At 46.9% G+C, this 27,001-nt stretch overlaps 1 protein-coding gene across 6 annotated transcripts; it reads right to left on the bottom strand.

Annotated features, from left to right (window-relative positions):
• Positions 1 to 1,168: 1,168 nt before the first annotated feature.
• Positions 1,169 to 26,999, bottom strand: TIMELESS (timeless circadian regulator). 6 transcript variants are annotated; one of them, XM_087442206.1, is made up of 31 exons: positions 26,910 to 26,974; positions 16,824 to 17,043; positions 16,675 to 16,711; positions 13,683 to 13,836; positions 13,382 to 13,535; positions 13,149 to 13,263; positions 12,991 to 13,053; positions 12,620 to 12,721; positions 12,278 to 12,433; positions 11,901 to 12,034; positions 11,618 to 11,705; positions 11,150 to 11,326; positions 10,563 to 10,780; positions 10,218 to 10,321; positions 9,906 to 10,075; positions 8,321 to 8,455; positions 8,068 to 8,219; positions 7,023 to 7,120; positions 6,808 to 6,931; positions 6,494 to 6,695; positions 6,075 to 6,220; positions 5,365 to 5,450; positions 5,159 to 5,276; positions 4,987 to 5,069; positions 4,612 to 4,754; positions 4,242 to 4,419; positions 4,091 to 4,159; positions 3,857 to 3,975; positions 2,215 to 2,452; positions 1,977 to 2,081; positions 1,169 to 1,837 (listed from the first exon to the last, which is right to left on the bottom strand). In XM_087442206.1, the coding sequence occupies exons 4-31, from the start codon at positions 13,777 to 13,779 to the stop codon at positions 1,764 to 1,766; spliced, it is 3,648 nt and encodes a 1,215-aa protein (XP_087298332.1). In that variant the 5' UTR covers positions 13,780 to 13,836; positions 16,675 to 16,711; positions 16,824 to 17,043; positions 26,910 to 26,974; the 3' UTR covers positions 1,169 to 1,763. The 6 variants fall into 6 exon arrangements, with proteins under 6 accessions (XP_087298332.1, XP_087298334.1, XP_087298331.1 ...); XM_087442208.1 differs by having other exon boundaries at positions 13,683 to 13,783; XM_087442205.1 differs by lacking the exon at positions 16,824 to 17,043 and having other exon boundaries at positions 26,910 to 26,999.
• Positions 27,000 to 27,001: the final 2 nt, after the last annotated feature.

The following is a 27,001-nucleotide window of genomic DNA, read 5'->3' as shown; positions in this document are numbered from 1 at the left end:
CAAGCAAAAAGAGGAAGATTGGCAACAGGTGTTAGCTCAGGGCCAACCTTCCTCACACACACACACACACACAAAAACTCTTAGAAACAGACAACAGATTGGTAGTTACCAGAGGGGAAGGGCAGTTGGGGGAGGGCGAAATGGGTAAAGGGGATCAACTTTATGGTAAGATGGAAACTAGACTTTTGGTGGTAGGTACACTGTAGTATATACAGATGTCAAAATGTAATGTCGGACATCTGAAACTTATATAATATTATAAACCAATGTTACTTCAATAAAAAAAAGCAGCAGTGCTCAGGTTGGGACGTGGGGAAAGGCTCGGAATGAAGAAACACCCAGACTGGTCAGAACTAAAAAATGTCTTAGCCCTTGGAAACTTCAGTTACCCTAGACATAGCTTCACTCCTACCTCTAGAGGTGGTGGGAGAAAAAAATAAAGTCAGAGAAATAAGACAGTCCAAACGCATCCTTTACCTAGGGCTCTCCCTGATCTGATTGGCTATTTTCTGAATCTCACTTTCACCCTCCCTCAGCTGGAAACAACAGGGAGCCAGAAAGCTGATGGTTTCCAAGAGTAGGGAAGGACAATATTTATCCATCTCTTTCTTGCCCAGGCTTTGTCCTCCCCTCTGCGCCACGCTGACAAACGCTTTTTTCTCCCTCTGTGGCTCCTGCTGCTTCTTGCTGCATACTTTTGTCACCCTAAAGATTTATCCTAGGCAAAGGATCTTAAGGTGAGAACGTTTTTCTGTGTCTTCTATAATGAAAGCAGGAGAAAAGGGAAGGCTGATGGTCTCTTTTAACCCTAATAGTTAAAAGTTCTGAGCCAGCCCTAATGGCCTAGTGGTTAAAATTCGGCACTTTCACTGCTTCAGCGGCCCAGGGTTCATTTCCTAGTCGCAGAACCACACCACCCCTCCGTCAGTTGCTAGGCTGTGGCGGCAGCTCACACAGAAGAACTAGAAGGACTTACAACTGTGATATACAACCACACACTGGGCCTTTGGGGAGGGAAAAAAAGAGGAAGATTGGCCACAGATGTTAGCTCAGGGTGAATCTTTCCCTGCAAAAAAAAAAAAAAAAAAAAAAAAAGTTCTTCTTTCAAGAACATAGTGGGTGGAGGGCTGAGGTACGTAGAGAGATGGCAAGTCAGATCAACACTGGCAACTTGTAATTTTACATGTTTAATTCAACACCAAACGCAAACCAAACACATTCATCATCTGGAGAGTACTGCATCCCAACCCTACCTGGACTGCAGGAATTGGGCTCAATCTGGTGTCTAGGAGGTGATCATAGGAAAGAAAATGAGGATGGGAGCATCTGGTGCCTTTTAAAAATGGTGCAACACCCCCACCAATCATGTCACAAAGCTCCCCATCTGATGCTGTGACCCACGTCCAGCAGAAAACCAAGAAGAACAGACCTATAAGAGGGGTCTAAGTTGCCTTCTATATTTCACCTGCTCCTCTCTTTTGCTAAGGGGCATGAATAAACCAAAGAAATGGTTCCTAGAAGAAGAGGAGTAAGTCTCCAGAGAGCTACTGAGGCATACTGATAAAACTGGGAGAAGCAAGAAGTGACTGTAGAGGAGTCCAACACTGTTGCCTGAACCTCCCAGACCCTAAATCCACGGGAAGCCCAGGACTCCACTGCTTCTGTCAGAAGGAGGAGTTTCTGGGTCCTGTGTGAGCTCCCTACTCTGATTTAAATTCACCACCTAAAGACAGGTCTATCTCTATCCCCAGGCTTCTGGCTCTTCAGTCGTTCTCATCTTCATCCTCAATGTGAAACCGTTTCTTCTTTTGGATTCCTGGAGCTCCCGACTCTGGTGCTATGGGAACGACAGGGGGAGAAGAGAGAGACTGTCTAAATATGTTAAGGGGGAAGGAGGGTGGGAGCGTTTATCTTCAGGATCAAAGAGAAGAGTGCTAGAGGTTGGAAGAAACGGCAGGTCCCACCAGACTCCCTACCTTTGCTGCTGCCCTCATCTTCCTCCTGCTCCTCATCGCTGTCCAGCAGCTGTCGCTTCTTGGGGGCCACTTTCAGCTGCTCTTTCTCACCAGCAGTCACTTCCTCTGAAATGACCATATGAGGCATAAAATTAGGAAATAGGCCCTCATATTCTCAAAATACTCTATCAGCCCTCTAGATCAACATGGCTGGCACACAGTAAATAAACACTCAATAGATAAGTGGTCCTGCCATTACCCTCTGGGGACACCAGGCCTGCTTTCTTTTTTCGGGCTAACAGGAGGGCCCTCAGTGCTTGTGCTCGATGCTCCTTTTGATGATCCTCTTGGTGCTCCTCCCCAGGGCCTTGTTCTGCAGGGACTTTAGGTTCTAGCCCTGGCTGAAGCTTTTCCTCTTCCTCTGATTGACTCAAGGAAGCTGCTACTCTCCGGAGCTGGGTGGGACTCAGCTTGGCTGGAATTCGCCAGAAGGTTTCCTACAGGGGCAAAGAAGTTGAAAATGAGAGTAATGGGAAAGGGCCAGCCTCTAGTTCACCAGATTTTTTTCTTTGAGGAAGATTAGCCCTGAGCTAACATCTTTTGCTAATCCTCCTCTTTTTGCTGAGGAAGATTGGCCCTGGGCTAACATCTGTGCCCATCTTCCTTTACTTGATATGGGATGCCGCCACAGCATGGCTTGATGAGTGGTGCATAGGTCCATGCCTGGGATCCAAACCTGCGAACTCCGGGCCACCAAAGTGGAGCACACAACCTTAACCACTACACCACCGGGCTGCCCCCTAGTTCACCAGATTTTGATATTATTTTATTTTTTCTTGCTGAGGAAGATTCACCCTGAGCTAACATCTGTGCCAGTCTTTCTCTATTTTGTATGTGGGTTGCCTGCCACAACATGGCCACCGATGAGTGGTGTAGGTCCATGCCCAGGAACTGAACCCAGGCTGCGGAAGTGGAGTGTGCTGAACTTAACCACTAGGCCATGGGGCTGGCCCCTTAATATTATTTATTGAATAAATATGACCCTACATTGGTGAGGATCCACAAGGGTTGTGAAATCTACTTACTGCTTATTTATCCAATATATATGGCAATGTCTAGCATGATGCCTGCTACATTAAGAGGTTCCCGGTAAATATAGTTGCCAATTAAATAAATGAATGGATCCTAGGAATCTAAAGGTGAATCAGATATGATCTCTGCCCTCAAGAACTCATAATCTAACAGGAGAAAGAACCACTGTGCTGTAACACCATAGGATTGGGGTGCTGTCAAGAGAATGAACAAGTCCCAGCTGCCTAAGTGGTTACTTTCACTTCAGGAGTTGAAAGAGTGGTAGGGACCGCTTCTTTGAGGAGGTGGCAACTGAACTGACTCTTGCAGGCTGGGTGGAGCTTCATCAGGAAGATGGGTGATGTGTGTGTGGTTGGAGCCTTCCAGAGAAGGGACTGGCATGGTCAACTGTTTGGAGGTATGAGAAAGTCTACTGTGTGGAGGATGGAAAGAAGTCCAGGAAGACTATGGCGAGGATAGGTGTGTGCTGGTGTGGCTGTGAGGCTTTAAAGATTGGCCAAAGGCAAGGCACACCACTCAGAGGCAGTGGACTCTGTCCTACAAACAGTGGGGAACCATCAAGTGCCCTGGACAGAGAAGTGATATAATCAACACTATGTTTTAGAAAGATAACTTGGGGCAGTGTGGAAGATGGACTCAGGGGTAGGGGAGACTGGAGAGAGGAAGACTAGCAGGATGGCCGCTGCAGGAGCCTCGGTCAAAGGTGAGAGGAAATGAGGACAGAGATCACAACTGCAGTGAGGAGGAGACGTGTTTTGAAATAGCACCGACAGGCCCTGGCTGACACTGTAACTGGTGTGTTTATTTACCTGCCCAGAGGCAGGAGGCCGAACCCCTAGCTTGCGCAACAGCTGCTGAAACTGTTCATTTTCCAATGCTTCTTCATTTTCTTCTGTCAGCGGCACCAACGGAACTGCCTGTGAGCAGCCTAGGACGGGGTTAATAGTCATATGGTGAGGAAAGAGCTGGTCCTTATCCCACGACCAGGTCTCCAGTAGCCTTCAGTGCCCCAGTCCTCCCGAAACCATCATTTATCCACTCACCATCTGCTTCCCGATCATCTGCTACTCGAATCAGGCAGTTCTGGAGCCATAGGAGCGGAGCAGAAAAGCCTAAGGGAAGGAGGGAAACTTCTAATTGGCCCATGTGCCCAACCCCTCCACCTGAGACATCTCCCCCAGCCCACGCCCTCACCTTCCTGATGTAGGCTTTGCCCAAGATTTTCAGTTGAAAGGACTGTGCTACCCTGGGCTTGTTCTGTTTCTGAGCCCTCATCTTTCTCTTCATCCTCTTCACTCTCTTCCTCTGGCAGGTTTTCCTCTTCTTCCAGATCTTCCTGGCAAAAATCTTTCAGGGACTCCTCTCCATCAGGCTAAAATTCATTGGGGTAGGAAATAAAAAGGGAGACAACATGAGGAACCGAGTAGAATCCTCGGTTCCTGACCACCCCACCGAGGGGACCTCATCTAAACAGCCTGACACAGGAAGAATCTGGGTGGGCTACTTCTAAGGAGCACTTCAGGGGGAGGGGCCCATGCCAGCAGAGTCAGGGTAAGATTGTTACCAAACTCGAGGGCGCCAACTTCTTCCGGCGTTTCTTATATAGCTCCCGCCGCTCGGCCACCAGCCCCAGAGCCAGCAGTTTGTCCACTATTCGGGCCCGTGAGCGTTTGGCTGTGATGTTCTTCATGATATGACCCAGGACATCTATAGAGAGGGAAAGTGTAAATACCCGAGAGCAGCGGGGGAAAGAGATTAGTAAAGGAAATCAGAGGTCTTTGGAAAGAGGCCAGCTCAATTCACTCAAAAATGACACCACAAATACGGTAAGTGGACAGAAGCAATGGGATAAGCCTTCCTTGGGAACAGAAGGCAGGGGAAAAGAAATGCACAGCTTGGCTCTCATCCCAGAGGTTCCTTGAGCCTCCACCTCACTTACCATCTGAGTCCTGGAACTCCTCAAAAAGCCGCTGCAGCTCCATCTCCTGATCTTCTGTCCACAGTACGATACGGGTTCCTTTCCTGTTTAGGGAGGTGTCAGTGGAAGAGGAGGCCCAAGGAGTGAACAGAGGATTCCCCATCTTGGCTCCCTCCAGAGTATGTGCCTCTACCTTTGGAAGTCCTTGACACTGTCAGCCAGTCCCAGCCGTACCAGATGGTGGATGATCTGCTTGCGTGTTCGAGGGACAGTATTCAGATTTGCCAAGATGGCGTCCACCACATCCTGACCTGAGGTGGAGGAGCAGTGGAGGTAAAGAGAGGTCCCGGAGCTCAGGCTGCCCTCCTTATCAACTCTGCAGATCTCAAGGCCGCATACCTTCCACATCCTTATGGGAGTGATACAGTTCCTGAAGCTGGGCCTCCTCCTCTGGGCTCCACACAGGGTGTCTGCGACTAGCAGATCTAAATGGGGAAAGGGGCGGGGGAGCATGTATGTTGCTGGCCCAAAAAGGGAGGCCAAAGGCCCTTTCTGGTCAGTTCTAAAAGGAACAAGGACAACACAGGTACCTCAAAGGAGCCAGCTAGCAGAGGCCGAAGGTGTGCGTCCTACCCTCCCTCTCCTTCCACTTAACCCAAAAGTCAAACTAAGAGGTTTTCCAGGTTGGGCCTATGGAACCTGACACCATAGGGTCTAAGAGTATATGGAAAAAAGAGAGAAGTATGAAAGGAGAGGAGCTGAGATACTAAGGGAAAGAGGACACATTTCTATGAATCCTTATGGTTTCCCAGCACATTTTGGGATGGGGCACACACAGACTCTCCCTGGGGAGCCACCCCACTCCCAACTGACCCCCCCCCATGAAGGCTGGTGAAGGAGAAAGAAACTAGAGCAGACAGGAGACTTAGGCTCCAATCCCAGGTCCTCTTGGGTGACCTTAGGTAAAGCATTTCACCTTCAGGGCCTGTTTTCTCACCTGTGAAAGGGAAAGAAAGGTTAGACTAATTGATGTGCAAGCTCTTGCATCTTTGACACTCTGTGACTGTCACTCACCCCTACAGCCCATCCTTCCCCATCCTCGTGCTCACCCGCCATCCAGGGAGCCATAGCCCTCGGTCATCTCTCGAACCACAGCTGTGTTCTTCCAGAACAGCAGCTCCATGAAGGCTTTTTGGTTGACTGCAGCCAATGCAAAGAACTTGCCCAGGATGTATTTGGCAAAAGTCACTAGTTCCTGCGGGACAGGGAGGCTGCTGTGAGGCCTCTGGCCTATATGTACACATAAACTTGGCCCCCTAGGTATTCTCTACACCTGTTCCCAGCTGCGCCCTCCTCGCTCAGACTCTCTCTATCCTTCCCCATGCAGTCCCCAACCTGCCTGCCCACTTCCTCACCGTTCTCTCATCGCTTAGCCCTGACACCACTTGGTGCCCTTTATCTCCTGAAGACTATCACTTTACCCCAGGACCCCCCACACCTCCAAACCTATTCCTTCATGTCCCCTCACTTTGTAGGCCCCAGCAGCAGGGTCACTAAGCAGACGATTGAAGAGGCAGAAGAGTGAGAGCTGGAAAAGTAGGGCTTCCATTTTGAGGTCATGGGCCAGCCGGTGCAGCATCTTGACAACGCAGTGGTTGGTGTGGGCACTGTTCTGCCGGTAGCTCCGCAGCAGCAGCACGTAGGCTCGGATGACGGTTGAGCTTGCAAAGCTGCCCCAAGACAGGGAGGGAGGGAGAGGATATCAGTGTAAGAAAGTCACTGCTCATCCTCACAGCCCCACAAACTCCACACTGCGACCAACTCAGTTCTCACGGCCCGCACCGTTTCAGGTAGTCCAGGAAATTAAATTCTTTCTCTGACACCTGGACCACCTGCAACTCTTCCTCCTCCTCCTCTTCTTCTTCCTCTTCTTCCTCTGCCCCTCGTTCCTCTGGCCCCTGCTGCCCTATAGAAAGAGTGAGGATTACTGGGTCTCTGTGAGGCTGGTACTAGAGGAGACCTGAAAGGACAGAGATGCGAAGGAAATGGAGACTCACGGGGAAGCGGGGCACAGAGGATTTGTTTCAGCAGCTGGATCTCTTCCTCTGGGGAAATATCTTGAGAGCCAAACGCATCTCCTTCTGGCCATACCTCCCTGGAGCACAAAGAGAAAAAGGCTTTAACCAGAGAAAATCTGAGTCATAATTTGAAGTGGGAGAAGGAATTTAGACTTATTTCATTTGTTGGCCAAAAAGAGGATGCAAACTGTTACCTCAAAGATGAAACAGACTCTAGGGAAATGTTCCCTCACAAGCCACATTGCAATGAAAATCATATAAGAATAAAATGCAAACAATCTAAATGTTGACATTTGGTTGAACAAATGTAGATATTCACAAAATGGTGTTTTTAAAGCTATTAACAATTATAGAAATATATCTGATGAGAAATGATGCTCACAATATATTGAGAAGTAAAACAACTCTATAAGTCAGTATGTGTAATATTTCGTTTTTGTAAAAGTTATATATGATATGTCTATATATAACACAGAAGAAAAAATCTCTGGATAATAACTCATCAAAATGCCAATAATGGGGCCGGCTCCGTGGCTTAGCGGTTAAGTGCGCGCACTCTGATGCTGGCGGCCCGGGTTCGGATCCCGGGAGTGCCCCGAGGCACCACTTCTCTGTCCAACGCGAGGCCGAGTCCCACGTACAGCAACTAGAAGGATGTGAACCTATGACATACAACTATCTACTGGGGCTTTGGGGGGAAAAACTGAATAAATAAAAATCTTTAAAAAAAAAAAAAAAAAATGCCAATAATGGCTATCTTTGGCTCATAGAATTATCTTTATTTTTTTTCCCAATTAACTGTGCTTTTTGATATTTCTCAAAAATAAAACAAAAACAAACAACAAAATCCCCCAATAAACCAATCAAAACTCTCTAGGACTCAGTATGCAGTGTAGAGTCCCAAGTGCTCCTGATGAGACTTCTTTCTTTTGAAGACTGAGAACCCTGTACCACAGTGAAAGCTCCTCCAGCCCCCAAAGGCTCAGGAACTGGATCTAGGAGGGTGAGCGGGCAGGGTTCTTACCGGGCAGACCTAAGGAGGGTCAGGGCCTGTGGGGCTTGGCCAGCCAGGAGACAGTCTTGGATCCGCACCATGGCTTCTGCCCGCTGCTCTTCCACTGGCACCTCTGAGGCCGCATCAAAGGGAACCGTGGAGTCCAAACTGAGCTCAGGACCCTAAAGAGGGATTAAGGCTATGGGAACAGAGAGGAGGGAAACCCAGACAGCCTACCCAGAGCACTACCCTCAAGAAAGATAGGATTTCTGCAACTACCTACCTGGGCACAGCATTGTAGCTGCTCAGCCATGGATGGCCACACAGCCTCCAGTTCCTCTGGGCTAGAGGGGACAATTCCAGAAGCAACAGGCTGGTCTAGAACTTTCTTTTTCTTTTTTCTCTTCTTTCGTTTGTTCTATGGAGAAAGATGGCAGGAGAGCTAAGGAGGCCTTTTCCCCATCAATGTCTTCTCTATTAATTAATTAAATATCTGAATTAATTAATTAGACAGTCCCAGAGTGACCACCATGTGCTACTCATGGGCAATGGGGAAGCAACAGTGAACAGCATACTTCCTTGAGGAGCTTGTTGTCTAGCTGGAGAGACAGGTAAGTAGACAGGTAAATTATATTACAGCATGGCTAAGACCTAGAATATGGCTGAGCATAAAATGCCATGGCAAAACGTAGGAACAGCACTTAACTCATTTCTTGGGGTCAGAGATTTCCCAAAAGCAGTGATATCTTAAGCAGAAGTCTAAAGAATGAACAGATTTTCTATGAGGATAAGAAATTCTACATGAAAAGACTTTGTAAAATGCAAAGCAGTAGGTAAATATAACCTAAAATTTTTTCTTCTGAAAAGCAGGACAGTGAGAGTCAACACCCCAACTCTGCTCCCCAAGTCACGGCTGGGAACCTGTCTTTGGTGTGGGCAATTGTCTGGATGCCCTTGAGCTTCATGCTCTGTTCAAGGAACTTATAACTGAACACACCAAAGGTTAGGGGCATGAGCTTTGGAGTCCAGCAGATCTGGATTTAAGTATTGACACTACCCACTTACTAGCAAGACCTTGGACATGTTGCTTAACCACTCTGTGCACCTGCCCTAGCACTGTTGCAAGGATTACATGAAAACAGCATGGCATCTGACACATGGTAAACACTTGATAAATGATAGCACCTACTATTTCTGATAATGCAATAGAGCGCTGGGTGTAAAAATACCTCTTAGCAAAGTCTCATTGGTACTACTGCCCCTTTCAAGTCGAGTTCTGACCCAATTTTAAGCTGTAGCAAATAGGATTATAGGAAGATGTTTACAAAGCAGAGTCCCTGGGTCTCCAGGATACAAATTCCTTGAGATTTTCTTCTTGTCTTAGACCTTTCATTTTTATTTCATTTCAGGCTTATATTACAATCCCAACTTAAGGGATCTGGAGACTGACATGAGCAGCTTGAGTTAGTCTAACAGTAACTAAGGGGATGAGATCCCAGACCATCTGACTTTTAATTTAAGGCTCTTTCCATCTCACTACAATGCTTTGAAGTATAACCAGGAAATATCACAGCATAACTGCTAAACTCTAAAAAGTTATGAATCCCCAGAGTTTATGTGCTTAGCACATGGCAGGTGTTCAATAAATGTTTGCTGAATGACTTAAGGTATTTATGGCAGATCAGGGAATAATCTAATGGGAGAAGGAAACTATAGAAGACTCACATCAGCAACACTGACAAACCTCATGCCCTCTAGCTCAGAGCAGTTCTAACAGATCAGCTTAAGCTGCAGAAACTGTGACAGGAGAGTCCTCTGTCCTTCCCCCTCCCCTCCCAGCTCTTTCCACAGCCTGGGGCACCCAGTACCTGAACTACCAGGTTCCCACGGCTCCGACAGAACCGCTCCAACATCTTGAGGAAGAGGTGGGTGGTCTCCACCAGGTCACGAAGGAAAGAGCGGGGCTGGCACCTCTCATCAAACTTTCTGAAGAGTGCCAGGAATAGTTCTCGGTACTCCATCACATAGAAAATATTGTCTAGGAATGGGGAGGAAAAAGGAATGGAAGTACTGGTCTGGAAAGTTTGGGAAAAGGAGAGATGGATGAAGTTGGGACTGGGAAAAGTGAGTCTGGTGAAGGGATGGGGAAGGCTGGGATCAGAGAGCAGGCCAGGGCTCACTCTTGATGATGCGGCTACTCTCCCTCACAGCCTCCTCCGGGGACATGTCCATCTCATTCACTGTAGCCAGCAGCTCCTGATAGGCCTTCAGAGCCAGGTGCATCCTGCAAGATGAAGGAAAGGGGTGAAATGGAGGACAACTTAGGATACTGGCTCACAGAAACAGTACCACCTCTACCCTCCAAAAATAGTGCCATCAAAAACAGAATGACCCAGGCAGTCCTTGCTCCCCAGCCTGACGACCTTAACCCTGAAACAGGAAAGAAAGTACCATCCAGAATTCAGGCCTTCGGATTCCCACCTGGCCAAGATGCCCACTCTCACCCCAGTTCTCATCCCACTCACCGGCGTGCCCAGGAGGTGGCTTCCTTGCGGTCAGTCAGCATCATCTCATAGTAGTTGGTGAGGTTCTGCTCAATGAAGTGGAAGGTACGGACACTGAGGGTCTCAGAAACCAGGCCTGGCCGGAAGGAGGCCGCTCGGTTGAAGGCCATGAAGAAAGCCAAGGCCCACATGTAGTAGGTCTCATCGTGCTGCTGAGCCTTCTCCCGAAGCAGGTGATCCTAATGTCCAGAAAAAAAGACCATGACGCCAGGGCTTCCAACTTCCTCCTGTCCCATGATGATGGCGTAGACGCTGGGCCACAGTGTAACAACATTCTAGGACCCACAATTTCCAACCTTCTTTTGTTCTCCCCAGGTCTCTTCACATTCCTTTCCCCTTCCCCTGGGGCAACTTCTCTAGAACCTTTTTAACTGTACCAATAACCCACTCCCTCCTGACATCTTCACCATCTCCCAGGGGTGGCCTACACCCTTCCAACCTACTAGTCCACATTCCAGGCTCAGCCTCCCATAGGCTCCTCCCCAGGGTGCCCTCTTATCCACCACTGTCCCCATCGCCTCTCCATTCCCTCCTTCCTAGGCTCTCACCTTCACCGAGCCCATGAGCCGGTTATAACAGTTCTCCAGGAACTCAGAGCAGAAGTCTCTGAGGAAGAGTCTCACATTGAGGGCAGAGCGGCGCTGAATGGTCAGCTCCTGGGCAGCCTGGCGACGTTTAGGCACCCTTCGGGGCTGCTTTCCCAAATCTGAACTATAGTTTTGGAGCTGGGGGTGTGGGATGGAGGATTAGAATTACTCCTAACCACCACCCACCCCCTGCAGCTCTTTCTGCATCCCTGATGCTAACAATGTTCTCAGAAGAAAGTCTTAGAAGGTTCTCTCCCTCTGGCACTAAGTGAAGATATAGGTAAAGACAATAATGCCAGAGGTTCTATTTCTCCTACTGTCTCCAACTTTCTAAGCCCAAGAACAGAGAAGCTTTACCCCCAGAGATGCTTACCCTTCTCAGGCCCCCCAACTCGACAGTGTTCCCACCCGAGATGGGAACATACTCACATTGTGGAGACCTTTGTGAAAGATGAGGTCCCTCTCCCCAATGGACTTCAACCCCTGGACAACGTAGGAGCCCCCAAATCGAGAATGCCTGTAGCAAAAAAAAAAAGTCCAGGGTGACTCCTCAATTCTCTGGAAGCTTTATCCCCATTCTCTTTCATCAGCACATCAGAGCATGTCATAATTGCAAAATACTCTCCAGTCACCACTTAGAATTTGGCCCGAGCCCTCAGCATTCCATCGTGAAGGAACAGGAAGGTGGGTAGAGCAGCGCCCTGCCACTCACCTGTTGCCTCGCTGAAGGGCTCGAGTCTTCTTTTCTGCCATCTCTCGCTGGCGCAATGCCTCCAGTTCTACCATATCTGTGTTCCGCTCCTGAGCTAAGTGTCCCTGTCCTACTCCTGCCAACTGCTCAGGGTTCTAGATTTGGAACAAGGAGGGAAGAGTCAGAAGGGCGGTCGTTCCTTTTTCTGAGTTCACTCCTGAGGATGGAAAGAGTGTATGCAATAGGACTGTTGATGGGACCCCATACTCAAGACGTGGTTACTCAACCTGTCACCCGCCTCCACCCAGATAATTCAGTCATTATCACAAGAGCAATTCTGGCCACATAGCAGAAAAGTACACGGATGAGGGGACTAGGGCAACAGGCCAGGGTCTCACCTGGTCACGAAACATAAGGGAGACAATCTCTAGCACATGCAGGCTCCACTGCTGCTCAGCAGGCGAGCTGGCCAGGAAGAGGAGCAGGTCATCCAGGCCACTAAGATGAATCGCCCAGAGAAGCTGGTCATGGACACTGGCGTCATCATCGATCCTCTGAGCAGTGAGTGTTGAGGGGAGAAACGGGGGTCAGTCAGTTCCCCTGCCCAGCCTTGAGGTTCTTCATTCAACTCATTCCTTGACCAAGGTTCCCCCACAGACTTATCAGGGGAAAGAAAAGCAAAAAAAGGGCAGCTCAACCTAACCAAGCACAAGAACTCAGACAGCTCAAGGCCCTCTCACCTTCTCCTGATCAAGGTCAGCTGGGACATGGAGAATATTTCTGACCAGCAGCAGGATCCGCTCAATCAGCAAGTTGTCTTCCTCCTGCCGTTCCTCCCAGCCCTAGTCAGAAGAAGGATAGTTAGAGGAAGAGCAGGTGGCATCTAAGACGACAGAGGCACAGACGGGGATCAGGATTAAAAAGAAAGAAAGGAAAGAGTTCCAGCAGTCGAGGCAGCCAGAGACAATGGATTGGACTGTGTACCCACTAGGACTGGGACCATATCCCTAAACGCAGCGTGTCCTGACAATGCCCAGCCCGGGGCTCTGCCCAGAGGAAGAGCAAGGCATTAAGGGTCCTGTGGGATCTTGAACAGTGGAGACGCACTCACCAGCTGCAGCAGTTTATACAAGGTTTCACTGAGGACTCCAAAAGCCTTCTCACTGGCAAAGGCCTACGAAATAAGGGAATGGACCTTAAGTAGCATCCATCTTCTCCTTCCCTACTGCCTCCAAATTCCGCCCCAGGGACTCTGAAGGAAAACTTCACCTCTTTGTAGGCCTGCAAGTAAGCTAGCACCTGCAGAAAATGGTGCCGGAAGCTAGGCTCCTTGGGCACACTGCCAAAACAGAGCAAGGCTGGTTGTGTCAAGTTCACCATCAGCCTAGGAGACAATGAAGGAGAGAGAAGTTGTTAAGTTTCCTCACCAGGCACAAACACCAAAATCTTCAGCTCAAACAATGGCTGGCACATGATAAAAGTTAAAAAGCTGGGGAATCAACCTGATAACAGCATCAAAGAGAGGCTTGTCCTGGCGGTGTTGGATAAGGATGGGTAGAAGGTCACTCTGCAGGATCTGGGCTGCTCCCAGCTGCTGCCGCACATCTCGCATCTCATCCTCATGCCTCAAGTAGCGGATCAAATCCTTCACACTCTCTTCAGGGACAGAACAAACACTCACTGGGAGCCCTGGAAGAAGCTCCACCCAAGCCCACGTGCTTTTCACACCCGTGGCTTGAGGAATTCAACAGACTTCCTCAACTCAGGCAAGTGTTTAACCTGTTTCCTCAAAAAGGTACTCACCTAAGCAATCTGGTTCCTTGTGATAAGTGTCTCCCTCCAAGTACCCAAGGGCACTACATGTGGCTAGAAGTTCACAATTCATCATGTACAAGTTCATACATCTGTGGGCCAGCCAACAGAGAGAGAAGGTAGGTGGAGACTGAAATGACGAGGCCTGCAGAGACAGGGAAAGGTACCAAAAGTAGGGTCCTCTCCAGCAAAGGGAGAGGGGAACAGGACAAGGTCCTAATGCTCAGAATGTTCTGAACAAGACCCTCAAATGCTTCACTATTGTCAGAATCAAAAGTGCTGTTCCCAGTCCTAGGGAAAGCTTTAAGGGTTCTACCTGATCAAAACCAAAGAGGCTCCAAGACTAAGAATTAAGCACCTGCCCCATCTCTAATTCGGGTCTGAAACTATAGAAACAGTCCGTTTCAGAGTCAAGATAACCTAGTAGGAAGAAAGGTTGGTTAGAGAAAGGCATCAACCCTGCAACTTTTGCCCACAGAGAGCTCTGCAGCCTTTTGGAGGAAGGAGAGGAAGGAGTCTCCCTCTCCTTAAAAGTGCCAGACCCAGTCCCCCTCCACCTTCCCCAGACCTTCCACAAACAGTGTTACAGCTCTTATGTGCCACAGGAATTAAGAAAACCCAGCTCTGACCATATAGTGATTTCACCTAGGATCTGACATAGCCTAGGGGCCCTGAGGCACTAGGGATGCGTAGAGAAGGTTCCTTCACTCTCCTCCCCAAAGTTACTCTTAAATTTGGGTAATCTTAGTAGAAGCCAGCATCTACCAGAATGGGTGAGAAAAAGAAGTAAACAGGACCTGGTTACACTTCCTGTCACTCTCCTCAGAAGAATGCTCCTTTTCATTAAGATCCCTAAACCCTCATCAGATAAAGGCACAGATCCAGAACCCGGATTTTCAGCACCCAACACTAATAACACAGACACATACAAACACATTACATTCACTACCCTGCTCCTGTGGAAAATCGAGAATATCCATCAATCTTGACCTCTTAGCACATTCAGCGGCACTGCTCTCAGCACTTGGCAGCTTCCTCTAAAAAGACCTTTCCCTGTTCCATACCTACTTCTAGCCGCTGACTCCACCCCTGTTCCCCCACAGGAAACAGGCAGTGTCCAAAGGACTAAGGTTTAATGCCTGATGTTATCTCCCTGCATTTATGTAACTGGTCTATTTCTGGAGGCTGCCTGCTATCCCTCTACCCCCACCCAGTGCTAATCCACTGAATGACCAGGAAGACTGAAGGGAGACTTCCCTTTGCTGCCCTTTTTCAGGAGACCTGCACACCCTGAGACCTGGGCTCCCATGAGGTAGGTGCAGTGTGTGAGATCTCTGACTCTCCTCAAAGACACATTCAGCTTTTTCAGACAGACCACTAGTCTGTGTGCCCACACACACACGCACATCCAGACTGAAGGGCTTCTCTGTCGGCTATCTCCAAGTGGCAGCCTAGGAAGCTGACAAAACCTGACAGCAGAACTATCTGTAAAGATGCTGAGTCAGCACATCCTCTTCAAATTAAGACACAGCATCACATTCTGGCACTAAAAGGTGTGAAATGATAAAGTCTTCTAATGGCAGAGACAAAGCCATGTCTGGAAGGCTCCCAGACAGATAACCTCATACAGTCCTCCCAACTCCTCTCCCCCATATTTGCCTCCTCCATAGTAGACCAATTCTAAGTAAAGATTCAATATTCGTAAAATTGGCCCCAGCAGAGCACTCAAACCTCTGCTTTCAACATATCACTTTACTTGAAAGGCAAAAATAACAGGTGGTAACAGTTACCTGTTACCTGGCTACCGCAGGAAGAGGGGGAGGGGAAAGGAGGCAGAGAAGGAGCTGTCCGTGCAAATGTGAGAAGGGGGGAGGTTATGTAAGAGACCTGGGACTTCAGGTTCTAATCCCCTGCAGTTTTGACCAAACCAGACAGCAACAGGCAAAGTAGAGGAAGAAATACCTATTTTGTAAAGCTCCCAGGCCAGGGGTCATGAGGCAAGCTGGCAGCCTTGGGCCTATTCATTAGAACTGGAATAAAAGAGCTCTCACCAAGAGTTTCAGCCCTCCCTCGTGGAAACACACTATTAAAAAATCAGCCAGGGGGACCGGCCCAGTGGCGCAGCAGTTAAGCGCCCTCCGCTTTGGTGGCCCAAGGGTTCGCAGGTTCAGATCCCAGCACGCACCAATGCACCGCTTGTCAAGCCATGCTCTGGCGGCGTCCCATATAAAGTAGAGGAAGATGGGCACGGATGTTAGCCCAGGGCCAATCTTCCTCAACGAAAAGAGGAGGATTGGTGACAGATGTTAGCTCAGGGCTGATCTTCCTCACACACACACACAAAAAATCAGCCAGGGACAGAAAACCTCTCTATTCATTCAGTTAACTAGAAGCTACTCACCTAGTCTGTCTGGCCTCACCTTCCTCCCCTAGACCACTGATAATCTGATTACTTGTCTTATATCGACATCACACATACCCATCCAACCTACCACTTCTTAGATCCATGGGTTGGCTGCCTCCTCTGGCTATCTAGCCCCCCAACCCAGGAACCTAAACATATATGTCCCAAGACATAGAGCCCCCTCACACTCTCCAAACGTTTGCTCAGTTTATTCCCTCCTTCTGGAAGGTCCACCCTCCCTTAACTCCAAAAGTTCTAAGCTTATCTGACCTTCAAGATCCAGCTCAAATGCCACTCCTCCACAAAGCTTTCCCTAACAGCCCACAGCAGGACAGGATCTGACGGCATATATCACTCTATATGTACTTCCTCCTCCTCCTGCACTGAGCTACTTTTTTAGGTTATAATTACCCAGAATACATCTTTTCTCCTCCACTAAACGTTGCCTTATTTCTGAATGCACTGAATTTCTTTCATATGGGAGACGTTTAGTAAAAACCACTAAATGCAACTTGGTGTAATAGAAAGAACAGTACAATGGTCAGAAGGTGGGGTCAGAGTCCTGGCTTCATTGCCTACCTATGTGTCCTTCACCAAGTAGTCTTGGCTTCCTCATCTGAAAGATAAAGGAAAGAATACTGTGGCAGTCGTGCAGGAACCAGCTGCTGATATATAATAACATACACCTGAGGGGCTGGCCTGGCGGCATAGCGGTTAAGTTCACGCACTCCACTTCGGTGTCCTGGAGTTCGCAGGTTCGGATCCCGGGTGTGGACTGATGCACCGCTTGTCAAGCCACGCTGTGGCGGCCTCCCATATAAAGTAGAGGAAGCTGGGCACGGATGTTAGCCCAGGACACGTCTTCCTCAGCAAAAAGAGGAGGATTGACAACAGATGTTGGCTCAGGGCTGATCTTCCTCACACACACACAAAAATAATAATGTACACCTGAAATTACACAATGTTATAAACCAATATGACCTCAATAAAATAACTGGGAAAAAAAAAAGAGAGATTGCCATTCAGCTGCACAGAATGCAGTTAGCCGACACCACCTCCAGGATCCACCTCAGCCCTGCTCTTCCTGGGCAGCCCCTCAGCGAATGCCTAAGCATGGGGTACTAGGGCCTAGCCATTTCTTTCCAACAAGGACTTGTCTACCAGGCAATCCTTGCTTCAGAGTTTCCCACTGGGTTGGCCGAGACGGTCAGACCAGCCTTGTGGTTCAAGGCTCTCCCTGCCCCCAATCCTGCTCCCCTCTTAATCCTTCACAGACACACTCCTCAATAAACCTCTGTACCCCCAGCTCCATCTCAGTGTCTGCTCCCTGCAGGAGCTGAACTGACAGATACCTACCCTACCTCCCTTATATGGTTATTGTATTGTGAGAATCCAATTAAGTTACATAAAAGCACATTATAAACAGCAACAGATAACACAAAGTTGAAATAAAAATCATGGTTCCGATGCTTTTTGATTTCATGTAGCAGTATTTATCCCCCTAAACTGGGAAAACCATCTTATCTTGACTGGTAAAGATATTAAAACTAGGGATATAAAAATAAAAACAAATGCTTTTTTAAAACCCCACTAACATCTATTAATACTGTTGTTTTGGGGCTGGCCCTGTGGCGTAGCCATTAAGTGCACGCACTCTGCTGCCGGCAGCCTGGGTTTGGACCCGGGCGCACACTGATGCACCGCTTGTCAAGCCATGCTGTGGCGGCATCCCATATAAAGTAGAGGAAGATGGGCACGGATGTTAGGCCAGGGCCAGTCTTCCTCAGCAAAAAAAAAAGAGGATTGGCATGGATGTTAGCTCAGAGCTGATCTTCCTCACCAAAAAAAAAAAATACTGTTGTTTCATAGAAGAAACAGTTTAACACCAAAGTATTTATGATATAATCTCAGCTATGTCCTTTCCTTTAAGGGACATAAACAAGTCTTTATGAAGAACTCCCTAGGGCCGGCCCTGTGGCTTAGCGATTAAGTGCGTGCGCTCCGCTGCTGGCGGCCCGGGTTCGGATCCCAGGCGCGCACCGACGCACCACTTCTCCGGCCATGCTGAGGCCGCGTCCCACATACAGCAACTAGAAGGATGTGCAGCTGTGGCGTACGGCTATCTACTGGGGCTTTGGGGGAAAAAAATAAATAAATAAATAAAATTATGAAAAACTCCCTAAATTGTCCTTATTTTTCTCATTTCACTTTGGACTGATAGAAATATTATTATTTTAAATAGTAATGTTCCTCTGACTGGCACTTAGGAATCATTCATTTATATATTATTTATATAATAAAAGTCATAAACAAGCCCAACAGAAGGAAGGCTCCATGAGGACAAGCTTTCATTGTTTTCTGTTTTTTGCTGCATTCCTCAATGCCCAGAATAGGGCTTGGCATATAGTGAGCATGTGATACATATTTGCTGAATGAATTAATTTTGAAACAACAGACTATCCCAGGTCATACCTTTTGAACCGGTGAGACCATTTCAAGGAATATAACCAAAAAAATAAGTGAAAAAGAAAAGAAATCATTTGTACAAAAACAAAAATAACATCTCTTCCTAGTGCACTCTAGTTTATAGAAGGCTTAATCTTTGAACCTTAATTAATCTTTGAACCTTAAACAGTCCAAAGTGATAGGTACTGTACAATCCTCTCCACTTTACAGATGAAGAAACAGAGTCTCAGAGAGAATAAACACCCCAAGAAGATGTTTATAGATGAGTCATCTTTAATGGTAAAGACTTGGAGACAACCCAGATATCCTAGCTGGGGAACAGCTAGGAAAATTTTGGAATATTAATAAACAACATATCATATAAAAACTAACTATGCCAACTAAAATTCAAAAGCCTATATTTATAATTTTATTTATTTATTTTTTTTCCCCCAAAGCCCTAGTAGATAGTTGTATGTCATAGCTGCACATCCTTCCAGCTGCTGCATGTGGGACGTGGCCTCAGCATGGCCGGAGAAGCAGTGCGTCAGTGCGCACCAGGGATCCAAACCCGGGCCGCCAGCAGCGGAGCGCGCGCGCTTAACTGCCAAGCCACAGGGCCGGCCCAAAAAGGCTATATTTAAAAAAGGCACATAAAGTAGAATATTCACAAGAACCACACAAAAACGTGAATGATCTGAAGCAGATGAGGGACCTTGGAAATTAATAGTAAAGACACATCTTATGTTTAAAAATAAAGGTATTCATTGTTTTTAATTCTTTTGGTGAAATGGTACTTTTCAACAAAAACAGCAAAAGTAGGTGTCAGCACGCCTGTACTAGGTCACAGTAATGGCTGCTGCCGATGTCTCGGTCCCAGGGGAGGTGGTCCTGGGCCGGGGAGGTCTCATCTCTCACCAGGATGCACCCAGAGCCTGTCAACACTGGTGGCTCCTGTGGCACTTGAGGCATGACAGAAGCATGAATTGTGGCCTGCATTGGCTACGGTTGTTTTGCAGGGGCAATGAGCAAAAATTGCAAGTCATGCAGCTAGACCACCCAGAAGATGGAAACCTTCTCCTCAGACAACCTCGAGCTGCCCAGGAACCAAGAGTTCCCTAACTATGGAACTCAATGTGAAGAGAAAGCAGAACAGGGAACCTAATGAGAAGGGAGGCGTCCCTTGATTTGGAGCACATGGGAGTTAAACGACTGTTACACTCCCATTCTCTAATCAGATTCTGCCAAGTTAGCATTTTATATAACCACTCCCACCCCCAACTCCTTAAAAGTCTGTCCCCACTTCAGCTCGGGGAGACGGATTTGAGCCTTGCTTCCTGTCTCCTTGCTGGTCAGCCACACAATAAAGTTCTTTCTTCTCTCAGACAAACAAACACAAAAAACCCAGCAAAGGTAGCCACTGCTGTTCTCCCAGGTATTCCCTCCCACCCCCTTTCCAAGCCCAAAGGTTTCCTTGCCAACTCTCCTTTAGAAACAATGGGGGCAGGTGGGCTGGCGGACTGAGAGTTGCTGCCCTTCACTGCTTCTATCCACAGAGATGCAGAAACCTCATCTTTTCTCTCAAAGCCCAGTATCCTTTGGTCTCCTTCCCTAGCCCTTCATCTTGGTGATTTTCTCTCCCACAGTAAATGAGTTTTGAAACAGCCCAAACTCTTATATTTCTGTGAACATCAAAGGTTATCCTGCTGTACAGACAGGACAGTGGGGTCTCACTATGGTTACCTTCACCAACTCCTTTCCTCCTACAAAAAGGGAGAAGGAGAAACCACATGTGTTATTTCCAGAAAATGGGACAGAACAGATATACACAGCCTGTAATTTCTCTTTGTTCCAATCAGAGCACTTTATTCCACTTCCTGAGTTTTCTACTTTGAAAGTAATTCTCCCCATGGCACTTCTTTCACCCACAACAGAGGCAAAACAGGAAAACCAACCAATCTGGCTTGCCAAAGAAGCAATAGAAAAGAAAGATAGAAATTCTCTTCTTTTTCACTGATAAACTCCTGGATAGGTTTTTTGAGGGGGTTGTTTGTTTTGTTTTTAAATATAGACTGGTGTAACGTAGTGGTTCCCAAACTTCTGGATTTCATGGATGGGTCTTTAATTTTTTTTTGTTTTAATTTAGGGAGACTAACATAAGGTTGCCAACTTCAAATTTTGTAACTTAAGGCACTTACAAAAAAAAATCAACCCCCACACACAACCTCATATATTGCTGTGGGAATGTAAAATGGTGCAGCTGCTGTGGAAAATAGTTTGGCAGTTCCTCAAAATGTTAAACACACAGTTACCATATGATCCAGCAATTCCACTCTTAGGTATATATCTGAGAGAAATGAAATGTATGTTCACACAAAAACTTGCACATGCATGTTCAGAGCAGCATTATTTATAATAGCCAAAATGTGGAAAAACTCCATCAACTAACGAATGGATAAACAAAAAGTGGTATATCTATACAATGGAATATTATTTGACAATAAAAAGGAATGGAGTACTGATACATGCTACAACATGGATGAACTTTGAAAACATTACGTTCCATGAAAGAAGCCAGACACAAAAGGCCACATATTGTATGATTGCATTTATACGATATGTCCAGAATAGGCAAATCCACAAAGACAGAAAGTAGAGTAGTGGTTTCCAGGGACTAGGGGAAGAAGGAAATGGGGAATCATTGCTAGTAGAAGATGTACAAGGTCTCTTTCGGGGGTGATAAAAATGTTCTAATATTAGATAGTGGTAATGGTTGTACAATTCTGAATTGTACAGTTTAAAAGGGTGAATTTTATGGTATGTGAATTATATCTCAATATAGCTGTTATAAAAAACACCCACACAATTACATTCTGTTTTCACTATTTAAACACCAAAAAAAAAAAAAAAAAACTAAGGACAAAATCTCAGGATAAAGTACTGTCCTTTAAATTTAATAAATTCGATTTTATGAAAAAATTCATTAGATTGTATTATCACATTTCATCACAGATAGATCAGAACTTTGTCAAACACCTTAGACATAGCAGACCTGGACATTTAAAAGGGACGTTAGTGGGCCGGCCCCGTGGCTTAGCGGTTAAGTGCGTGTGCTCCGCTGCTGGCAGCCCAGGTTCGGATCCCGGGCGCGCACCGACGCACCGCTTCTCCAGCCACGCTGAGGCCAGGTCCCACATACAGCAACTAGAAGGATGTGCAGCTATGACATACAACTATCTACTGGGGCTTTGGGGGGAAAATAAATAAATAAATAAAATCTTAAAAAATAAAATAAAAATAAATAAAAGGGATGTTAGTTATTTTTCCCACTCAACAAAGCACTAAGCAGTTGAGATGAAGCAATATTCATCTGAAATTAATACTTGTAGGCCACAAAATGCAAGAGCCAAAGGAAAACAAAGGATAAAATATTAAATACACTTGCAATTCAAAATAGAAAATTAACTCACTTCTTGAACACAAAATAAAACCAAACAAAAAACTCTGCCCCAAACCAACCTTGCTCCAAAAACCAACTCTGAGAATCACTGGTATGAAAAGACTGACATTTGGCATTTGAATTTCAGTCCTGTCCAGTACTAACTTGGTGATCTTGAGGATATGGCTTAACCTAAACCTCAGTGCCCTTATCAGTATGCTGAGAAAATAAGTGGAGAAGTTTAAATGAGATCATGGAAATCAGTGCTACTCAGAGTGTGGTCTGTGGACCATCGCTGGTCCACAAACTGTCTGCAGTCTGCATGAAAATAAGTACAGAAACGAAGCATTTAGAACATTTTCATAGCAATTTGACAGTGTTGATGTTTGTTGAATCTAATAATAAAAAAGCCTATATTCTGCATGTCTTTTTTTTCCCATGTTATTTTTCTAGTAATAGTTCTAGTATTTTACAAAAGTACTTTATATGTCAATTATATCACAATAAAGCTGGGGGGAAAAAAGAAAGAAAACTACTGATCTGCAACAGCTTGGGGAAAAACTGACCTGGTCCTTCACCAAGACAGTTCGAGAAGCACTGACATCAAGCACTTTACTGAGTGCTGAGCACAAAGTAAGAACTCTCAAAATCTCGACTTCTTCTCCATCTCCTGGACTCTACAGTCAGTCACTAAATGCTTACGGAGAGCCTCCCAAGCAAAAGACAGTGGAGTGCAGGTGCAGTGGCAGGGCTAAAGAAATTTAAGGAATTTAGTTGCAGAAATAAAACCCACCTAATATAGAAGAAACCAGGTAAAAGACAAGTCAGTACAAGCTCTAGTTAAGGATACTGAAAAAAATTCTGAAAAACTAGGGCTCTTTTCAGATTAAAGTGGCCAGGGAGGTTTTGTCAGAGGAAGTGTGATTAGAACCAGGCCTTTGAAGGCTGCATAGGATTCAGGCAGCTGAGCGGGGGCCTTTAGGCAGAGAAGTGCCAGAGCAAGAGGTGAGAGAGAGTCGTTAACAGAGGATTCTAATGGGAAAACAACGGAAAGGGGCCCTTGGAACCGGCTTTATGGGAAAACTCTTTCTTTGTCTATCAATTCAAGGATTTAGAACATAAACCAGGGGGTCATTGAAGATTTCTGGGCGGAAAAACAAAATGATCCAACTGGGTCGCACAAGCAGGATCACATACCCTACTATTGTATCACCACACGTCACTCTCTGCGAGGTCTCAATCTCTACTCCTTTCACTGCACTCACCCTGCAAAAGATCCCAACCTCAGATGGATGCAACCATCTGCTTCCTAGACTCCTGGATTCAAATCTAGACTTCGATTTGCTGCAGAAAACCAAACTCCGCATGATACACAACAAATGTGTAGTCTCCAACCTGAGGAGGGCCCTCAGCCTGGCCCAGCAAATCTTTTTGGTGTTCCTGGTCCACTCCCTCTTCCCTTTCCCAAGGAACAGCTGTTTCTAACTTCCACCAATATCCTCAAGCCCCCTTATTCCACTGCTTCCCACGCCTCTCAGCTGGTGTCTCTGCTCCCTTCCTCTCAGTTACAATGAAGGTCATCAGATATGAACTCAACTCTCTCCATCCAAGCCTAAAAACATACATATTTCAAACGTCCACTCTGACCTCTTTGCTTCTAATCTAAGTCCCCCATTTGTAATGGATTGATCACTTCCGTCCCTTAGTTGGTTGTTCCTCATTTCTCATTTGTTCTAATTTTCTCTTTATACTGGCCCCATTCCCATATGTTGTTAGTTGCTCCAAGCTCTTCCAATTTAGGTGGTGGAAAAACCCAACATAAAGCAAACCTTTCCTTGACCCCATATTGGCTGCTCTTCTCCTCAAGTGCTAATGTTCCATAGGCCTGCGTCTTTAGTTCTCTTCCTGTCTCACTCTACACAGCCTTCTTGGGCAAAGTCATCCACTCCCATGTCTTCAACTACCATCTCTGAACCATTAGCCAGCAAATCTGTATCTCTTGCCCCTTTGAGCTTTCATGGTGCCGATACCATGTTATACTAATGAATAGCATTCTCTATCTATGTCTCAAAGATACCTCACAATCAACATCTCCAAAACAGAACATCTTCTCCCCAGGTTTATCTCCACTTCTCTTTTGGACCTCTCAGGGACTGACACTATCTGTGCAGTGATTCACATAAGAAACCTAGGAGTTATCCTAAATACTTTGAGTCACTGACTCAGGCCAATTCCACCTCCTTAAGATCTCCTCTCTGGCCCCTGTCCATCCCCATTGCTACTGCCTTAGTTCAGGTCCTGAGTATCTCTTGCTTAGATTCCTCAACTGCTTCTTAACCTCCTTGCCTGCCTCCAGTCTTGTTCTCTTAAATCTATCCACAATATGGATACCAGATTTGGCCATATAACCACCCTGCTTAAAACCCTTCAATGGATACACAAGAAACTTCAGGGCCTGGCCCCGTGGCCGAGTGGTTAAAGTTCCACACACTCCGCTTTGGTGGCCTGGGTTCACAGGTTCAGATCCCGGGCACGGACCTACTCCACTCACCATGCTGTGGCAGTGTCCCACATACAAAGCAGAGGAAGACTGGCACAGATGTTAGCTCAGGGCTAATCTTCCTCAACCCAAAAAAAAAAAAAAAGAGGATGATTGGCAATGGATATTAGCTCAGGGGGAGTCTTCCTCAGCAAAAAAAAAAAAAGAAACTTCACAGCGATTGTCTCTGAGGAGAACTGGAGAATGGGAGGGCCTAGGGTAGGAGAAATATTTATCTTTCACTTCAGTACTATTCGAATTGTTTACCGTTAGCATGCACTACTATACAAAACTAAAGTTTCAGTGGCCCCCATTGCCTACAATACAACATTCTTCACGATCTGCCTGCTGGTTACCTTTCAAGCTTCTCTCTCAAGACACTCTGCCCAGAATGCCTTTCTCTCATCCACCTAGAGTCTATCCACTCATCTTTTAAGACTCTGCCCAAATGACACTTTTCCTGATTTCTCTATACAAAAGCGACCTCTTTCTCCTTTGTGTCCACTTTGTGCCATAAACAGACTTCCATCATGGTGTTTACAGCTCAAATTGTATATAATACTTAGACTGTTTAAAACGTCTGTCTCTGTCCATTAGCCTTAGATTCCCTGAGGGCAGGAGTTGTTTCTTATTTACCTTTGAATTTTCAGAGTCTAGTGACTGAATCAGAATTTACAGAGGGTGGGTCTTGGACAAGAGTGTTTTGAAAATGCTCCTCAGGTGATTCTAACTCAATCTCCTGTAAACAACTGCACTGAAATATAAACTCCTTGAGAGGCCAGCCCGGTGGTGTAGTGGTTAAGTGCGGGTGTTCCGCTTCAGCGGCCCAGGGTTTGCAGGTTCAGATCCCGGTGCTTGTCAAGCCATGCTGTGGTGGCGTCCCATATAAAGTAGAGGAAGATGGGGATGGATGTTAGCCCAGGGCCGGTCTTCTTCGGCAAAAAGAGGAGGATTGGCGACAGATGTTAGCTCAGGGCCGGTCTTCCTCACACACACAAAATATATATATATATTATATACATATATAAACTCCTTGAGGTCAGGAATTATTGTGACCAGAACAATGTAGGTGCTCAATAAATGCTTTCTAAACTGAGGTAGACAAGTCTCAAAGTTGAGAGAGAGGTTGGGGCTGGAGATTTGGAGGCATCAGTTTATAAAATGGTATGTGACGCTGTGAAAGTACATCAGAATACTCAAGAGAGTTCGGAGTGAGAGGAGTAAGGAAGCCAGGGCAGACTTCTTTGTCAGCCGGTAACTGCAGAGGACTCATTTACATGTATTTTTCCTTCCAGACTACGAGTTCCTTCAGGGCAGAAACTATTCTATTCACCTCTGTCCACCTGGTACTGAGCACACTGCACAGTGCATGTAAGGAGCTCAGTGACCTTTTACTGAGTTGTCTAAGTGCACTGATAATAGAGGGAGGTAAAACACCTCAGGGAAACAAAGAAGTGACTACTTTGGCCTAGAAGGGCTAGAAAAATAGAGGTTTTCAGAGGGACAACTGAGTTCAGTTCTGAAAGAGAAGTTCATTTGGCAGAGAAGTGGCCAGAACTTCAAGTAGAGGGAACAGCAGGAGCATAGGTACCCAGGCATGAAAGAGCACAATGCAGATATGGGGCTGGGAGTCAAGTGCCTGAGACAGTAAAAATGTGAGGGAGCTTTCGAAATTGAGGCTGAGAGGGTCAGGCCCAGACTAAAAGACCCTGACCCTCTCAGCCCACCTAAGGATTTAAGCCTGACTGTGAGTAGCCAAAGAGGAGTTGTAAATTTAATCTGAAATGACCAGATTGCCTTCTTATAAAGGTAATTAGTGGTAGCATGAAGGGCCGAGTAAAGAATTGAGAGACTCAAGGAAAGGAGCTTAATTAATGGCTGATGGTCCAGCAAACAAGCCCAAGCAGAGGCTATCCTCCTTAAGTCTTATACCGGAGGGAAAGAACGGAAGAGAATGTTAAATCCATCCTATGAAAACCCAAGATTTAAGTCAAGCGAGCTGGGAATTCCGACTGCTGCTGACCACCAAGCTGCACATCTGGTTTTTCCGGTCTGAACTGCTTGGGGAGTCGCCAGGTGGAAATGCCCGGGAACTTTCTGTTCTACTTCAGAGCTTCCTAGCCCCTTCCCCTCACAGCCCCACCCCCGCGCGAGGACCAAGCTGTGCAGAAGGGCGCGGGGAGGAGGGAGCGCCCTGGACGAGCGGGGAACCCTGGGCAGCTACCGCGGACGCAGGGTGGGCCACTGCGCGTGCGCACCTAAAGCGCGCGCCCCGCCCCCTGCCCTCAAACTAGGCGGCGGGAAAGGGGACTCAGCGCCTCCCAGGAGTGTCCCCGCGGCTTCGAAGGGATGTTGCCCGCTTAGAGCCCTCTCGCCCACACACTCACTCACCCGCTCCCCGCCGGCGCTCAGGATCCCCGCGGAACCCCGGCCCTCATGCGCGGGACCACAGCCTTTCCCGCCACTCGGCTTGGCAGGACCAG

The sequence above is a fragment of the Ceratotherium simum genome, chromosome 17, assembly GCF_057802395.1.
Source record: "Ceratotherium simum simum isolate JZ-2026a chromosome 17, ASM5780239v1, whole genome shotgun sequence".
Taxonomy (NCBI): domain Eukaryota; kingdom Metazoa; phylum Chordata; class Mammalia; order Perissodactyla; family Rhinocerotidae; genus Ceratotherium; species Ceratotherium simum.
Note: the sequence above shows the minus strand (reverse complement) of the source record. Positions and strands in the feature narration are given on the sequence as shown.

Bases quoted from the DNA above. Each gene is read 5' to 3' on its own strand.
- TIMELESS (XM_087442205.1), bottom strand. From the start codon at position 13,779: ATGAACTTGTACATGATGAATTGTGAACTTCTAGCCACATGTAGTGCC. The intron at 11,327-11,617 runs GTGAGTATGTTC...CCACACCCCCAG, and splicing joins TTCACAAAGGTCTCCACAAT to CTCCAAAACTATAGTTCAGA. The intron at 8,456-9,905 runs GTACTGGGTGCC...CTTTCTCCATAG, and splicing joins GTGGGAACCTGGTAGTTCAG to AACAAACGAAAGAAGAGAAA.